The sequence below is a fragment of the Cryptomeria japonica genome, chromosome 2 (genome assembly GCF_030272615.1).
Source record: "Cryptomeria japonica chromosome 2, Sugi_1.0, whole genome shotgun sequence".
Taxonomy (NCBI): Eukaryota; Viridiplantae; Streptophyta; class Pinopsida; order Cupressales; family Cupressaceae; genus Cryptomeria; species Cryptomeria japonica.
Window position 1 is genome coordinate 342,752,552 of NC_081406.1, and position 19,373 is coordinate 342,771,924.

General features: G+C 37.0%; 1 protein-coding gene across 1 annotated transcript in view; it reads left to right on the forward strand.

The window, feature by feature from the left end:
• The window catches only part of LOC131065226 (brefeldin A-inhibited guanine nucleotide-exchange protein 5), a 133,306-nt gene extending 115,106 nt beyond the window's left edge, over positions 1 to 18,200 (forward strand). The window contains exons 34-35 of the mRNA XM_057999679.2: positions 17,695 to 17,790; positions 17,883 to 18,200. Coding sequence (XP_057855662.2) covers positions 17,695 to 17,790; positions 17,883 to 17,945 — 159 coding nt within the window. The 3' untranslated portion in view covers positions 17,946 to 18,200. The remainder of the gene's footprint in view (positions 1 to 17,694; positions 17,791 to 17,882) is intronic.
• The last annotated feature ends 1,173 nt before the right edge of the window (positions 18,201 to 19,373 follow it).

Below are 19,373 nucleotides of genomic sequence, written 5' to 3' on the forward strand. Positions count from 1 at the left end.
TGATCATCAGCTCATGGCACTGGACTGCTGGAGGGAAACCGGCTGCCTTGATGATGCCGCTTTCAATTATTCTCTTTGCGATAGGTGATGGCTTCCCAATGTAAGGGACCTCTCGAAACTTCTTCACACTGAAGTTTCCCAAGTTGGTATCTCCAATGTTGCTCCACTTGGACACGATCTTGGTCTCCAATTCTTCATTCCTCTGATCTTCCTTCATGAGAGCTGGACGACTAGTAGATGCTCCTGCCTTTGGAGTTGCCATCTTGATACCTACACAACATTTCATAATGAGTAATATATTTTGAAGCGTGTAGCAATGAAGATTCAAAAGGAAGACAAAAGATATTAATTAGGAAACTTCATGATAAATCTTGAGTTATCATTTCCTAATTAACTACGCAATTTTCAAAAACTTAAAGTTCAAAATTCAAAACTTCAATAATGGTGTCAAGGTAATTTCGCCATACCTCCCCTTGAGAATTAACTCTAAGAAATGATGCAAAAATAGGAGAATTTTGGCTAGGCAAAATGTAGATCGAAGTCCTTCCTTTTAGCAAAATGCGCCTCCTTTAGTCTTCACAAGCATCAACTCCACCACCTCTAGTCTTCAATACTTAAGGCAAATTCGCTCCAAATAGACCAGATTTCGCACTTCTTGCTCCTCAAATCGCACTTGAAATAATGAATGAATGATTGATTAAAATTGCTCAAAACACCTCTATTATATAGGGCGTTCACCACTTCACCTCCCCATAGGCCGACTTGATGAAATAGGCCTAAAAAATAAATAAAATTGCAAAAAGAAGAGGCCGACCTGATAAAATAAATAAAAATAATACCTCAAGCGCTCCATTTTCAAATTTAATTTAATAAAAATTAATTTTAAATGCCTTTCTAGTAGGAATTCGATTTTCTAAGGCTCAAAATTAATTTATTAAATGCCCATGCGCCTTTATTAAATGCCAATTTAATTTAAATTTTTTCAAATATCTCGAAGTTGGTAATTTTGGCATTTCATGCGATTTGGAGGATATCAACGTTGGGATATGGCAAAAAATAATGAATGCCAATGACTTTGCTCTGGTCCCTTGGAGAGGGACAGGAGCGCTTTTTTCAATCTAGGCCTTGCATTCCTCATTTTCACGTTCAAAACTTCATCTAGGCATTTTAAAATGGCATTTTTGATTGGAGTCTTGAGTTTAATTCACTTGATCTTTAGAAGGAACGTGCCTTAGGACATTTTCGCCTTGGACCTTGGGTGAGGGACAGGAGCGCCTTTTCACTTTTGTCCTCAATCCTTCACCTTTCATTTGTCGATTCTCGTTGTGGAGTAAGCAATGATCTCTTTCGTTCATTCTATGCATGCTTAACTTGTTTTTGCAAGGCAAAATTGATTTTCCAAAGATTTTCGCCCTGGTCCCTTGGAGAGGGACAGGAGCGCTTTTTGTATTTTAGGCTAGGATTCTCAAATTTTGACGTCAAATCTTTGTTCACCATGCTTTAGAAGATCCTTCCCATCTCGCACAACCTTGCCTTAGCATAATCTCGGAGGGAAATTGTTGATTTCATAAAAATCACCCTGGTTCTTCAGTGAGGGACAGGAGCGCTTTGAGTCCATTGCACAAATTCATGATCACATTAATCTTCAAATTACTCTCCAGGCGTAGAGTATCACATTTCACTACTTCTTGAGCCTTGGTAATAAAAATATCATTTCAAAATGCAAGGTAAATGGGCATATTTGGAGATTTCGCCCTGGTCCCTTGGAGAGGGACAAGAGCGCTTTTGCCAATTGTCATCAAAATTTGCAAATCTTGCATCTCAATTCCACCTCGAAGCCTTTCAATCATCATTTCAAACTTACGCCTTGGCCTAGATTTGTCCAAATTTGGAGAGAAAAGCTAGATAATATGTTCTTCGCCCTGGTCCCTTGGTGAGGGACAGGAGCGCTTTTTGCAATTTCAAGCTTATCCGTCCTTTGCTAGCTTTCCAAATTATCTTCAATGGGCTAAACAGGCCTTATTCCATTCATTTCAATCACAAACTTGCCTTGTCTTTGTAAGAAATTTACACTTTTTAGAAAATCGCTTTGGACCCTTGGAGAGGGACAGGAGCGCCTTTTTACTTCATGGTATATTTCCTTGTCTTTTAAACCCTCAATCGCGTCTAAGGCATAAAACATCATTTGTCCTTCCCATCCAAGTCAAGTTTTGCCATAAAATCTCAAACAAAGAAGAGAAACTTGAAGAAACGCCATGGTCCTTCAGTGAGGGACAGGAGCGCTTATTGTCATTTGGGTTGATTTACTCCTTTGTAGACCACTTAAATTATATTCAATGGACAAAACATTCTTCCCTTGACCTCTTCAAATCGTAAAATCACTTTAATCTTGCAAAAATAGTACAAATTTGAAATTCAAGCTCCGGTCCTTCAGTGAGGGACAGGAGCGCCTATTGCCTTTTAGGCCAAAGTGCCTCATTTTTCACCTCGAAATTCCTTTGCTAGGGAAGATTTCATCTTACTTCATGCTACGAATAAGAGTTAATGTCCAAAAAAGATCTAAAATTGTGCACATAAAGAAAATCGCTCTAGTCCTTCAGTGAGGGACAGGAGCGCTTTTGACCTTCTAGGCAAAAAATCCATCATTTCATTGTTTTTAATCAAGTCAGGATGCTTTATCATGTTCATTTCACCGCCCACCATGCTTGTGATGTTTCAATTTGACCAAACAAGGTCAGGAATGACTCTGCTAAGTCCTTTCGCCCTAGTCCCTTGGAGAGGGTCAGGAGCGAATTTCTCTTAATCCTTCAAAATTCATTATTTTCTTGCCTTCAAAATCTTTAGAAACATCAAGTCACGTCCAATTATCTTTCCTGGAGACCCTGCACAAAACAAAATAGAAAAGTCAGTGACAAATATGCACAAAATAACATTTTCGCCTTGGTCCCTGAGTGAGGGACAGGAGCGCTTTTGTCCTTTCTGGCTAATCCATTCAAAATTTAAGTCTCCAAACATTTCACAAGGCAGAGTTAGGTCATCTTCAAGGCAAGGAATCAGTTAGCAAGCCCTCGCAAAATAAGAAATTGCACTTAGAATGAAATTCGCCTTGGGCCTCCAGTGAAAGACAGGAGCGAAATTTCTGTTTCAGGCATCATCTTGCCTCCAAAATGATCAAAATTTACCTAGGCAAGAATACACAATTTCATCTTCAAAATGCTAACATTTAGACAAAATTTGAATTTTCCCTCAAAAACCCTGACTAGACCTAACCTTGAGACCTATCTGACCTTCCTGACAGGCTTACCTTACTTTGACAATCTCAATCTTCGGGAGGATGCTTAATAACTTTCAAAATTTGACTGGACTCAGCTTGAATAATATTCAAAAGAAACCCCTAAGGTTTAGCCCTAGCCCAGACAGACCACTCACTTACTCAAAAACCCTAAAAGCAGAGAGAAGAACAAGCAAAACAAAAAGCGAAAAGAGGGGGTCCCCATTTTAATGGGGCGATGTGTGAAATGGTCACAACAGAACCCAAGGGTGATTGTAAATATATTTGGTGATCCTCCTTGCATTTTCCACAATTGGAGTCACCCACTCAAGTTTGCCTATGTCCTCCAAAAGAAGGTCAAGGACATGTGCTGCACAAGGTGTCCAAAAAAGAGTGGGGTGCCTCTCTTGGAGGATTCTTCCTGCAAAAGAAGTTATTCTTAAGAAAGATGCGACCGAGTAAAACAAAGCCACACGTACAAGAAATGAAAATATTGGTAATGCCTAAAGGTGATAATTCAAAAGGATTCTACTTGTTGACACATATGCTGCTTTATTATCTGTGATGATTTGCACCACATTCTCTACCCCCACCTCCATCACAACCTGCTCCAACATTCCATCCAATGTTTCTGCATTTTTCACCTTGTTGGAGGCAACAACCGACTTCAAGAACACTACATTGTCCTTGCAAGCAACCAAAATTTTTATAATGGTGCGGTTCTTGCCATCTGTCCACCCGTCAGAAATAATGGTGCAGCCATATTTTGCCCATTCATTTTTTTGTTCCTCTACCACTTCCTTTGCCCTACCAACAACATTTGTGAGCAACCTACATGAACAAAGTGAAATATGTTCTTAGTACACAATTTTGATTTAATAAACAAGAAATCTACAAAACAATTAAAAATGAAATCAAGTGGACTATTTAGTAATTTACTAACCTCTCACTCAACTCCTTGCGAGTAGCGGCCTTGTACCCCTTTCCTACAATTGTCATTGCGGTCACCAAATTCAGCCAATAAGGATTTTCCGCCACATTGAATGAAATGTTGTTGAAGTACTAAAAATCAGCACATGCAATGTGACATTTCTCACGTGCCTCTCTATTCCATCCAGTGGCCTCTAATGATGGTTGTGCTCCAGGTGTGTTCCTAGGCACAAAATGGTCACCCTTGGACCCTGATCGTGATGCAATAGTGGCACTGACACTGCTAGAGCCAGGTACTCTACTAGAGGAACCAGATGAAATGGGCGAGGCGGTGGTGGGTTTGCGGATACATAGGCCATGCCGAGAGTCCACTATGCTCTGAAGTGCTTCTTGTTCCTCTTCAATATCAATAGAAGCACCTTGAGATTCAGCTATGGCTGATCTCATGGCTAGCTTTACCCTCTCCCTCTGCAATTTCTTCTCTTCCCCAGCTGCAAGTAGGGCATTCATTTCTCTTTTTATTTCAGGAGTGGTCCCTATGCATTCTCTGGCATCATGTTTGTCTATGCCAACAAGGTGGTATTTGAGGCGGTTGATGCCTCCATGAAGTACTCTTTCACACTTTATGCAAATAACTTCCCCAGGTTCGGGTCCCTCATATGCATACCTCCAAGCCCTATCTCTAGCACCTCTAGGATGGGTGCCTATATAATCGGATGGGCATGGTTCTAGTGGCCAATCATGACTTTCCATATTTAATGCTTAGTTAACCTACACATACAAAGTGCAAAAAAAAAGTTGACATTTTAGTTAAACAATTTAGCAAACTATCTAAATTAGTTGAAAAACATTTAGACATCATTTAAAGTTTAAAAAGAAAAAAAAACTATTAGGGTTTGATTTTGTTTTGAAAACTAGATATTCTTAAAAAAAATAGTGAAAAAATCTACAAAACTTGTCAAAACTAATGTTAAATCTTGTTCAAATAAGTTCAAAAGATTTTAGACTACTTAGGAATGATTTCTAACTCATCTAAATTCAACAAAAAAAAACAAAATGTTTTAAAAAAGCATAGGAAAAAAATAAAAAAACTAACCTGAGAATCTGATTTTCTTGAAAATCCCCTTCAAATCCACTTGGAATCACTCAAAAATCACTCCAAGTCAATCTTCACCCTTCTCAGCCCAAAACCCAATCAAAAAACACAAAATGAATAACCTTTCAGCGGTTTTTTTTTTTCAGGCACAGGTGGGCGAGTTTTCGACTCGGACTCGCTGAGTTTTGGTCGGTGAGTTATCCGGCAAGTAAAATTTGTTATTACTTGCCGAGTTTTCAGCGAGTAGTTCAACTATGATATGAATAATGCACATAAAATAAAAAGAGAAAACACAACATTATTGAAAAAAATTGATTTTTTTTTGGCATTATAACCCCATACTATGCATACAAAGTGTAAAAAATATACAAGACTTATTTAAAAAAAATTGAAAAAATTCTCGAAAACGTGGAAAAAATTCAGATTCACTCACCTTTGATGGCTAAATCTTCCTTCTCCAATGATTCTTATGCCTTTGATGCGTGTCTCACACCTTCATAGTCTTCACCTTCGAAGAAAAATGCAAACACTTTAAAACTTGACTGTAGAGAAAAAATCTTCAAAAATGCAAATGAAAGGAGTTGAATGAATGTTTCGGGGCGAAATTAGGGTTTAGAGGTTAAAAAAATATTAAAAAAATGCTTTTTTATTGTTTTTTGCTCCTTTATGACCCGTGGGCCCCGTTTTTGGGAATCCATGGGCCTCGGTTCTCCCAGGTCTGCCTAGGTTCCTCTTGGGTTCCACCTGGGTTCTTCCCAGGTGGCTAGGTCCTCTGTGGGTCCTGCGTGGAACCCTAGAAGAATTAGGCGCAGACCAAGACCGAGCAAGAATCAGGACCCGGACCCAGCCATTTTGGCAAAGAATTGGTATCTTAGAAAATTACTATGAGGGTTCATGAGTTGCAATTCACAAATTCTCACCCTTATGGGATATTTCAACACAGTAAGGTCCCCGAGGAGGAAAATCTGGGGCAGTGCTTCAGATAGAAGGCATCAAATGGTCTCATATAGTTAGAAATAAAAATATGTTCCATGGTACATTGGCGATGGCAGTCCGAGGGCAATTTTTGGGGATGGTAATAATAGCAATATAACAGTAGTGATAGAGGGTAGGCACTCAAATTTAATCATGATAGCAGTATACTCGTAGTGTTTCAGCAATATAACAACAATTCAATGATGCAAATAGCATAACAACAATTTAAATTTTGAAGTTAAGAAATTAAAATTAAAATTTTAAGTTTAAACTCAAGTCTCAAACACTCAAATTTCAAAATACAACTATGCCTCATTTGGGCAATCAATATCAAAAGATGAAGAGTTTGTGCCACTCTTTGGCTGAAGTTTGGTTTGTTTGATGGAATCTCAACCAATCCTGGTTGCATCTCATCATCAATCTATATTGTATCTTCAGGATCAACATCCCAAAGTGTTGTTGGAGTTTGTTGATCTGGAAATCTAAAGGCACTATGAACTACAAGTAGCTTTTTTTCTCATTCAAAGGTAAGCTTGTTCCTCTTGATTGAGTGGATGAAATCATTGGTGGGGCAATTCCTCTCTGCAACGGAGGAATTGGCAATCTGTGAGATTAGGTGAATAGCAAGTTTTTCAACTTTAGGGTTTTTTTGTGAGATCAGAAAATTGAAGCCGCTTCTCTTGAAGTATTGTTGCCTCCTTGATGCTATACATCTTACGAAGGGCCTTCATAAATCCCTCCATTAACTTATCTTGAAAAGTAAGGATTTAACCAACTTTAGGTGCATACGACTTGGGATTAAGAGCATATGTAGCCAAATGAAGAGGGGTGTTCAGTGTGTTCCACTTGTTTGTGACAATAGGCCTGGTATGCTCCTCATATAATTGTAATCTAGGACCCTTGTCACAAATTGCTTGTTTATTTGATCAAGCATGCTATCAAAAGTCTCATAAATCTCCCCAAGGCTAGGAGAGTCTGTATCTGCATACTTGATTATCCCCAAAACAAGTGATATGATAGAACAAATATATCTACAAGCAACATTTAAAATTTAGGACATTAACACTATTAATAATGTTGATTAAAAATTGAAAATAAAAAGTAGAACAAAGTAGAAACTCAAACATATTAATTTAAATTGTTAAATAAAATTTTCTTATCTGATATTGGGCGACCAAGCATCATTAAGCACCCTTTCTTGCAACTTCTTTTGTCTTTGATTGAGCCCACTTTTTCCACTCTCCACAAACCACCATTGATTGTAGAGCATCCTGCACGTCCAACATTCTCTCTAACAAAATAAAATAGCTAGCATATCTAGTCTCAATTGGTTTGAGGAATTCTTTCTTTGAATAAGATCAGAATAGTGCAAGTGAAATGGGATAGTTACATACAAACATTTCCATGTTTCTAGCATGCACACAATATGGAGTCCAAAAATATGTTTGTAAGCACTTTCAAGTATCAAACCAGCTAACTTGCAAACATGAGTTGAATTTGTCTCAACTTGCACAACATTAGTAGACCCAACCTCCTCAATGGCGTCCTGTGAAATGGCAAACTAGTAATCAGCATCGTTACATTTCTCAGAACAATCGACAGCTCTGAGAAAATACAAACCAGCAATACATTTAACAATAATACAGAAAATGGCAGAAAAAAAATCTGCAGGCGGGGAAAAAACGCGTCGCGTGGTTGCGCGACATGCAGGAGAGACGGGTCGCGGGAGAGGGCAGAAAATAGCGAGAAAAAACTAGTAGCTGCAGCCAAAACGAACTGTCAAAGTAGCAATTTCGAATAAACAAATAAATTTTTCAAAAAAAACTGAAAAATTATTTTCGAAAATAATTTGGCTTTGATACCATAATACAGATACAAAAGCATATGGATTTCAAAGAATCGATGTTGTTCAATTAATCAAGGAGACAAAGCTCCTTTAAATAGAGTTACAAAGATGATGTTTCTAAAAGAAACAATCATTAACTAGAGGTGAAATTAGAAACAACTTAAATGACCATTAATAACACAGAGAAAGATATTATTCTAATAAACAACAATATTAATGAGTGGCCAATGTCAAATATCAGTTCATCCAGCCTTGACAATGGAACAACCAGTCCTCACCCATGTTTATCTCATTTCCTCCATCAATAAGTTTACCTTTGAATTGTTGAGGAGGGAGGTACACAATCTATGTTCCCTTGGGAGAACATAAGAGAGTCCAACTACCATTGCATCTCTCAACATACCTTTGAAATAAGGAGACCTTTCCAAATAAAATGAGATGGCATGGGCATACATTTTTTTTGTCTATTGAATCATCGGCTTGCTCATGGTTTTTCAAATTGAATAACCCTACCATTGTATTTTTTTCACCTACAGTAGAAGTGGCCTTCCGTTTTTTTCTTTGACAACTCTCTCCAACTAATACATTGGAATATTGTATTGATCAATAGATTGCAATGTTTTGGATAAATGTGTCTTACTCTTAGTATTACTAGTAATTTATTCCTCACTCACTCCAACCAACCTTGCCATTTCAACCTATTGTTTTAATGTTATATTTGCACAAACTTTAAACCCATGTCCACTCTCACCCAATAAATGGTGCGTAATAGCTCCCATGATAATTAGTTTTGCAGATATGACATAATCAATGGGTACAACCCGGTGTATTTTTTTTCTTATTAACAATTAAATTGATGGCAAATTGAAGCAATGGTATTTTGGGGTTGAAAGGGCCTTTGGTAAATTTTTGAAGAGAGGATAAAAGGCATGCAAAACTGTCTTGTGCAAGTCCAACAGATTTTGTGTTAGAATTTTCAGAATGAGAAGAAAGGTCTATTCCGTTTACTTCAGTTTCTTCACTATCCTCATTCACATTGTCATTATTGTTGCTAGTGCTCATTTTGTGGTGTTCATTTGTGATACCAAACTAAAATCAAACCCTCTCTAACAAGCCAAAAAAAGGCAAAATGACATACCTTTATGCATAGTTCGCAAACTTGGACTCACAGAGTGTAAAGTTATTTCAATTACAATTAAAGAACAAGTTATGAACTATGTATGCTATAAATGGATATGAGGAATTATGTCAATGTCTGATAATTCTGATTTTATCTGCAGGTCTGAAGGAGAGAGATCATTTAATATTTTCTATGTCTACTCCAAATGAATTCAATTGGCATATATATCATTTAGGCAACCGGTCAATTGGTGTATTGACCGGTCATGCCGGTCATGTATTGATCAATGTAATGAATCGGTTCATATAAACACCGATGATTCAAAGTGCACGATGTATGTAATCCAACCGGTGCAGTTGTTAACTAATGTTAATTCCAAATGAAGCGGTGTATTCATTAAACCCGATAACAAATATGCCTGATATAATTACGCCTGATAACAGATGTGAACCGGTGCCAATGGTTATGCACCCGATAGCAAGTATGTATCGGCTAATAACCTGATGACTTATAGCATTTAATATGCTATCGGGTTAATACCCCGATAGCATATTAATGCCAATTAATAATTGACATTAATATGCTATCGGGTTGTTAGCCCGATAGCATAATGATAAGTGATGTTTGTACAATCCAATAATCATATGCAATATAAATCTGACATGAAGCATGTAAATAACAGAACAAGGAAGGTTTAGGAAGATCTTATCTTGCATAAGCTACCATGCATTAACACAGAGTACTTGGCAAGCCCTAATTTTTTGACTCGGCAAAAATTCAGCGTGAGAAACCATTTTATTTGCCAGACTTTTGAAATATTAAATAAATGCAATCGTTGCATATTTCACTAAATTGGTCCCTAGGCTGACATGTTTTTCTTATTTGGTAAATTTTCTTTCATTTCCTTTGTGTTCTGGCTGACTTAGTTTAAGGCGGTTATTTAAAAAAAACTTGTAGGCCAATTTGCTAGGCAACAACTATATAAGCAAGCACCTAGTTTTATAAAAAAGGATGCTTGGATAATTGAGAACTCTGGCTTTGTACATAGAAGGTTGAGGAGACGATAGTCTCTCAGCCTAAACAAGGTAGGACACAACCCCTACGCTTGTTTATCAATCGGTCTAAGCAACCATTCACTGGTTCAAAATTCATTTTTTCAATTGCAGAATGGATCTAATAAGAGTGGGCATTGTCTTTGGCATTGAAGGAGAATAAAATTAGCATTGCAAGTCGAGGAGCTGCCCATGATGCAATGTCATCACCAATCATCGATAGGCAATTTGGGCAGATATCGAATAAGAGACCAGGGAGTACAGGAATTGCACTGGGAGTGGAGGAACTATTGTGGCTTTTGCCTTTGTCTTTGATAGGGCAAAAGTAATTATAGGAGACCAGTCATGAACCAACGAAGATCTGGAACTAGGAGTGAATTCGTCATAGGAGTGAATCCCTCACCACAAGGAGAATATAGAAGAAACTTCGATCTTGATAGAAGATTGATCAAGGCGAATTTCTGATCAAGGCAAAGGCTCACATCAATCATTTCATGGTTGTGCCTTCGAATTCAAGTATCATCGTAAAAGACTACTGGGGGTTGTGATTCATCACATCGGGAAAGTTTAGGCTTCAAGGTAGATTATCTAGTAATTACTGTTATACATGTAGAATTATCTCTGGGATGATTGTAACTCAAATAGAGAACAATTTGAATGAACTCCAAATCATAGTTTGAGGACTCTTCAAAACTCTCCAGACTCACGAGTCCTATCTCTGTCCGATTCCACTCGCCAGTACTCCCGTGGCAAGTCCGAAAGAGTTCAAGGGAGTACACATCTTAGTCTCTCCCTAGGGTTTTTTGAGTCCCAAACTTGGGCTCCCAAGTTTTGGGTGTAGACTCTTGAGTTCGCTTGGGTGCGGCTAGGGAGGTAAAAAACATAAAAAAGTGACTTTTTCTTTACCTTTTTTTTGTGTCCTAGTCCAAAACAGGTCAGAAGAGCAAAATAGGAAAGGAAGGAGAGGAGAAGAGGAGCATTTGAGATCCAAAAAGACGATGTTGAAGAAACAATTCAGCGTCATTTTGATACTGTGTATCGCCTTTTAGTTTGAGGCCTGACAAATTGAATTACATTAGGAGGAGAAAGAGGAAGATGTAGATTGTATTTGGTTGTTTTTATCATTTTGACATATCATTAAATGTAAACATTTATAAACTTATGATGCTGTTATACATTTGAAAGTTTGGAACTATGAGTATGAATTATGAAATTTCAAATATGGGTGTTTGAAGATCATATGACATCGTGTAATGTTTGAATTATGACAAATTGATAGTCAAATTAGGCTTTTATTTTCTCTAAGTGCATTCATTTCTTTTCTTTTTTTAGTAAACTATGTTTTTTTTGGCTGAGTCCTAGTCAAGAATTTTGTCGAAGCCGTGTTGAATCCCGGGTCCAAGTCCAAATTTTGGGCTGCTGAGTCCGCATGGAGTCTGAGTCATCAAACACCAGTCTATGTATGATTCTTGGGACGGTATTCTGCAAGTTCAATTCAATAAAACTAGAGTAACATATTGCTTGAATTATTGAAATTTGCTGTTCTTTTATTAGTGATTATCCTTTTCTGAATCAGTAGTGATTCTGGGCTATTCTATCTGATCGTTCATGTTCCTGCATTCTGAAGAAAAATCTTTTCAAAATTTGCTGTTTCATAGTAGACCTGCCAGCCTGTGGAGAAGTTGATGAGTGAAAGGGAACAATGGTATTGACAAAGAGAGAAGAAGGGAACTGTGATGGGAGACAAAGAAGATAACCTTGCTGAGGCATTCTTTAAAAGGACTGAGGAATTCCATAATAATATGTCTGAAGCTATGAAGGAAATGGTTCAGCTATTGAGAGGCTTAAATCAGCATTCTAGTGTTGACAAGCCTAGGGTTGAAGGTAGTACTTCTGATGGAGATAAAGCTTTTGTTGAGGGAGATAAAACTTCTGTAAATACCAGATCTTTTAGGGCCAAGTTCCTACAAAAAGACAAATAAGAACAGTCTGATCAAGTCAATGAAATGGACAAGTTACATGATGAATACAATTCTGAGTGCTGCAGTTTGCAATGATATGACTTTTAAAGAGTTTTATGAGCTGAAAACCAAAAGTGGGCATAGGAGGAGGAGGTATGATGAAAGGAAGGATATCCAACACCGTTTGGGGAAGATCAAAATCCCCAACTTTGATGGTACAGGTAGTACAACAACAAGATCATGGTTGTAGAAATTAGATACATATTTCTCAACAAGCTATAACTCAAGGGCATGACTCTATCACTACTATGGAGGATTTCAGTCATCAATTAACTGAAAGATTTGATAGGAAGGATCTAGAAATTCATTTCCGGGATCTAGCACAGCTAAAACAAGAGGCTAAGGTGGAGTATTATGTAGTAGAGTTTCAAAAACTCGCTGTAATGGTGCTTGATGTGACAGAAAAGAGACTCATAGTACTCGTCATTGAAGGATTAGCTGAACCCATTAAGGGTTAATCAGGGCAATTTAAGTGCCCTACAAGAGGCCATCACAACAACTCTCAATTTGGAGGATTCGATAGTCAGGGACAGCTTTAATATCAAAAGGAAAACACCTCCTATGCTGCCCAAGAGGCCCTTTCAAAAGAATACAATGTTTCCGAAGGCATCATCAGCCAAGCCAAGCAAATAGATGTATGTAAGAATGAACTGTGAAGAAGGAAGTTATATTTCTCATGTCGGGAGCCTTCGCAACCAAGGCATAGATGTTTGGGTAAAGGGCAAATGCATTATATTGAGGTAGTTTCTGATGAAAATGCAGAAAATGATGAAGCGGAACCTGAGAAAGAAATAGAAGATGTGGAGCATATACACCAAGGAGAAGGACCTTTAGGAGGTACTCTTGCTGTACTTCTAGGAGCACCACAATATAATGCCTTCTGTCTTAGAGAAGTCTTGAAGGGTCAAAAGGTTACAATCCTCATTGACAATGGTGCTACTTATAACTATGTTGATGAAGAAGTAGTGAAGAGACTTGGATTGAATATGGAGGAAATTGAAAGGTTTGATGTGAAGGTTGCAAATGGAACAATTCTTCCATTCACTATGAAGGTTCCCCAAATGGAATTGAAGATGGAGGAATACAAAATGAAGGATGATTTCTTTGTAATCAATATGGATATGGAAGTCCAATGGCTGTATGCAATTGATAAGTATGAAGTAAGCCATCACCCTATGGAGTTTTCCTTCTGACACAATGGGAAGAAGATAGTCCTTCATGGATTATCTAGTAAGGGGCCTATGGAAGTTTCAGCTAAGATGATGGAGTGAGTTTTCTGCAAGGATTAAGTAGCATGGGCAGCTGAATGCTTAATTACCAATACACACTCTTCTTTGAAAGGGGTAGTCATTAATGTTGAGATCCAAGCTATTTTGGACAAGCATAGTAAGGTCTTCAAGGACATACCCCTTTCCAATATATAATCAAAGCTTGAGGAAGGTGCAAAACCAGTAATGTTCCCACCCTATCGTCATCCAAAGATGTACAAGGAGGAGATCGAAAAAGCAATCAAGGAACTCTTGGATATGGGACAGATAAGGCCTAGCTCCAGCCCTTTTGCGTCGTTCGTAGTGCTGGTCAAGAAGAAAGATGGAACTATGAGGATGTGTATCAACTACAGGGCACTCAACAAAAGGACTATCAAGAATCACTACCCCATACCACAGATTGATGAGTAAATTGATTATCTACATGGGGCAAGATATTTTTCCAAGATTGATTTGCGTTCAGGGTACCACCAAATCAAGGTGGGAGATAAGGGTGTGCACAAGACAACAATTAGGTGTCATTATGGGTATTATGATTTTTTGGTGGTGCCATTTGGTCTAACCAATGCACTAGCAACTTTCCAATCATTTATGAACCAGGTATTTTTTCTACAATTGAGGAAATCTATGTTGGCCTTATTTGATGACATTCTGATTTATAGTAAGACTTAGGAAAATCATTTAAATTGCTTGGATGAGGTGTTGGGTATATTAGAGCAGCATTCTTTCTATGCCAAAGCTTCCAAGTGACAGTTTGGTTTGACAAAAATTTTGTATTTGGGGTTCAAAATTGGTGCACAAGGAGTTAGTGTGGATGGGGAAATAATCAAAGCTATTCAAGAATGGCCTAGACCAAGCAATTTGACTCAGCTAAGGGGATTTGTAGAGTTGTGCAGTTACTATAGAAGGTTTGTGAAAGGTTTCTCACATATTGCTGCCCCCTTAACAAACTTAACAAAAAAAGGGGCATTTTCATGGAGTCCAACTGCTCAACAAGCTTGTGACAAAGTCAAGGAGGCAATGAGTTCATGCCTGGTCTTGGCAATTCTAGATTTCTCACTCCCTTTTGTTTTAGAATGTGATGATTCTGGTAAAGGAGTAGGGACTGTTTTAATGCAAGATAAACATCCTATTGCATATGAGAGCAGGAAACTCGAGGAGGCTGAGCGTAACTTCTCAATTTATGATAAAGAAATGCTGGCCATAATGCATGCTTAAAGAACTTCCTTAACCAAAGGCTGGCCATAGGCAATACTTGGCTTGTGGTAAGTTTGTAGTTAAAACTGATCATAATAGCTGAAAGTACTTCCTTAACCAAAGATATTTGAATGTTAGGCAGCAAAAATGGGTAAGATTCAGGCCTATGATTTTGATATTGAATATGTAAAAGGGAATAATAATGTAGCGGCTGATGCACTATCCAGAAAACCTCATCTACATTCTATTACTGATGTATCTGCTGATTGGAGGTCATTAATTACAACTTCGTATGTTAAGATTTCATTTCCGAATGATGTTTTGGAAGACAAAGTGCGAGATGATAGGTTCAAGGTAGTAAACGAGCTGATTCTCTACAAGGGATGTGTGTACGTCACACTCAAGTCCAAGATGAAGGAAAGGATTTTAAAAGCTTGCCATGATACACCACTTGCTGGTCACCTGGGTTTCTACAAAACATACAAGCGAGCGAATGTTTCTCTTGGAAGGGGTTGTAAAGGGATGTAATGCAACTCGTAAGAGAATGTAAGGGATGCCAACAAAATAAAGTGGACCATGTTTTTCCAGCTGGATTGTTGTAGCCCTTAACCATACAAAATCAGAAATTGGAGAGCATATTGATGGATTTCATCACCAGGCTGCCAAAGGTTCAAAGGTAAGAACTGTTTATATGTGGCGGTTGATAGACTTATAAAGTTTGCCCGCTCTCATGCCATATCATCAAATTTTAGGGCACAACAAGTGGCAGATCTGTTTTGTAAAGAAATTTTCAGACTTCATGGCTTACCAAAATCAATTGTGAATGATAGAGACAACATATTAAGATTCATCTAAGTTTGGTGGGGCATGTCAAGTAGAGCAATGATCATCCGTCAAAGCACTTAGGATAGTGGAAAATCGTCAAGAAAAAGAGATGGTACTAGTTTGGGCACCACATTAAGGTACAAGACTCCACAACCCTTGCCGACATTTCTCCAGCCTATGCCATAATGAAAGCTTCGGGACACATTATGTGCTATCATCAAATCACAAACGAATAGTAAAAATAAGGGACGAAGGGAGGACATGTCAGGGAGGAAGGCAAAGACAAAATGTGCGGGAGAGGTGAAGAAGGGGTTGATGGTGAATGCTTGGACAACGAGGAATGTAAAATATGTAAGCAAGGATGAGACATGTAGAGAATGCGAAAGCCCAAATCCACAACCTTCCATAGCATCCTTTGTACCTGTGATGAAACGAGAGATTTTGAATAGGACTTGGACGTCCTTCAGAAAGGGTGTGTACGTGGAGGAGAGGAGTTGAAGGAGGTCGTTGTTATTGCTTGGGTAGAAATATGGAAGCATGGATAAAGCTTGAAACTGGTATGAGATTTGTTTGAAGAAATGTGTTCACAAGGAATACCATGATTGCAACATATGCACATAATCGATTTATTGAAAAGGCATTAGAAACTTTGGAGCAAAAGCAATTGGCGAGTGTGAGGCCAAATTCAACAATCATTTTGCACAACATCCTTGCTTACGTCTCCATGAGAGCTTCCTAATTAGGTATGGACATCCATTGAAGTATACAGGATAGAGATATTTTTTATGACACAGAGGATATTTTTGAAGCTGAAGTTGCATGAATGCGGGAAAGAGGAAATCCTAGAAGTATGAAGTGGCATTGGAGGAAGAAACATGGTAATAGAGGAACCAGGGGAAAGGATAGTAGATTTCAGCACCTGAATAAAGAATATCTTCAACTCCATCCGTAAAGCTAAGTATAAACATATTTCAAATAGTTTCGGGTTTGGAATATCCCTTCTTCTAATTGTTATGTAAGTTTTTAAAAGATTTATAGAGAAGATTATGGTAAGAACAGTGAATAATAACTAAAGTAATATTTTTGACTTGAGTCATTTGCTATGATCCCTTAGACTTGTCACATGTTAATTTTGATTTGGTATTTGATTTTAATATTAATGATTGAAAGTTAAATTTGTATCCTCATGCAATGCTCAAGTTCAACCTTGAGAGGATCAAATTTGACCCAAAGAGGCTAAATTCATCATACTAGTAATATTAATTATTTATACTTGGACATCAACATTTATTCTTCAAGTTTTTATATAACACGAACCTTTATTTATCATCATAAGTTCTAAATTTATTAGTGTCATATCTATGAACATGTATTTCTCCAATAGCATTTCAATTTATCAATTCCTAGCACTAATATATCTAATTTATGTAAAGAGGCATCCTATTATAAAATTAATATATCATGACTGTATATTAAAAACTAAAACATAATCAATATATAATTTTTTTTAAATTATAAATTAACTCTTAAATAAATTAAAATCTCTTTAAATAAAAATAAATTAAGTCTTAAATAATTCTAAAATATGCAAATTTTATGGAGAGTAAAGAGAGTTGTAAATTTTATACACTCGAGCTATTTCATTTTTGTCTCTGACATATGTACATATGATATGCGTGTCTTTGTATGTATGCGTGTAAGGGTCTTTCTATACATTATATTTGAATCTGCTGCTTCCACACCCAGTCATGCCCTTACTTTTGGCAAATTTACATTCAATTAATTGACCATTAACGGACATCTAGCTTCATCTATGACAAATAATGTCAATACACATAGTTTTATATATTTGGAATCATAATTTGGTATAAAACTAGTGCATGGAAGAGTATTAGTGGATTCTGATTCATTGAAATATGGATTAATTAAATGGAAAGGTCCTTATTAGTTAAGGCTTTAAACTCATTTTTTTTTTGTCTAAATAAGCTATTTGTTTGGTTCTGTTAATGCTTAAATATGAATACCTAAAGAGGTTAAGTAAATTTTAAAGGAAGAGCCTATTTGATATAGAGATCTGAAATTGAATCTTACAGGTGCTGAGTGGGATGTGCGTTATGAACAAGAGAATTTTTAAGAAGCACCTTGGGGAGTTTTTCCCTCCTGTTACAAAACTTGTATGCAGTGACCAGGTAACTGCTTAATTTCTCCTTTGTCTATTTCCCTTACTTCGCATTTGAAGGAATCTTTCACTTATATTTATATTCTTTGTAAACTACGTCAGATGGATGTGCGCCGGGCATTGGGTGACCTCTTTAAGGCACAGCTAACAGTCCTTTTGCCTTGACCATTTTCACAATATTGTATCGTGCTTGTCAATTTCCATTATTCTTTCCTTATTTGGCGGTGGAAGTATATAAATTCATTGGAAAGCTTTTCCAGATTACCAATTTGTATGATAATGGTCCGTTGAGGTTGTTTTCTTATACGAGGATGTTGACAGTTGCATGTATGGAGATATCTTCATGAACCAGCGACATGCATTTGGATGTAGCAAATGCAGTTTTGAAATATTTGAATATCTTTGTTGATCTATTATTTATTTCTGCTTGTTATAATTTCTCTTAAACCTATGAAAATGCGAGATGTGTTTCAGGAAAGGTGGAAGAAAGTATCTAATGTTTAATCTTTCTAATAGAAAAGGATGCCGGGTTTCTGAATTTCTTCAGTTTGCATAAATGAATTTAGCAATCTCTGGTCACATAAGATTCCAAGCACACTAATTATCTCACTGGCATATTTTACTCAAGGTGTCAGTTGAAGTAAACAAGACGAAAAGGTAAAGTATAGATAGCCACGTTTAGGACTATGTACGATCTTCCCTATTGGTGAGAAATTGCCTGTCATGAGAATGTTAACTTGGATCTCCGATTTGTTAGCTGGGTAAAGAAAAGGTTTCCGATCAACAAATTATTTAAGTGCATGAACATGCATAGTTAAATAAGTTTTATAAGGGTATGTTTAAGATTTTATTCAGAGTAAAAGAGAGTTGTAAGAGATTTTGTATACACACTTGAGCTATTTCCTGGTTATGCCAAGAGAGCTATGGCCTAGAAAGTATGAGTTGGGAGTTTAAAACCACAAATGGCTGCAGAATCTATGTATAAATGCCCTCAGAAATTCAAATGTCACTCATGCTTTTGTCAGCTAAGGCTGGGTCTCTGGTGGTGCTTCAGAATTTATTTTGGAGTATGGGTCTCAAGAAACCAAACAAAAAAATTAAAAAATGTTACAGGATTATTATGATCTTTTCCTGAGTAACAGTAGCTTCTACTTTTTAATTTGAAGATTTGAGTGGGTGTATTTGGGGTGGGGCTAGCAATTGCCCCACCAGTCACATGTCAATCATTTGGGCTTTTTAAAATTCTCATGGATTATTTATTTTATTTTATATTTATTTATTCTGTTGAATGAAATATAAATAATAATAAAATTCATGAATTTCCATAAATTTTAATTCTTAAATGCACTACAAAATGCATGGGATCATATGATTTAAAATGTTTCAGCAATATCGACTGAATGGGATCATATGATTTAAAACGTTTCAGCAATATCCACTGAATTTTTTTAAGAAGACCCCACCCTAATACATTATTCTAAAAATTAGTAATGTGAGATGTATTATGTATTGGCAAAGACAACTTTAAAGTAATGGGGAATCAACATTAAGAGCTTCTATGTTTTTGAAATTTATATATTTTTAGTCATCTCT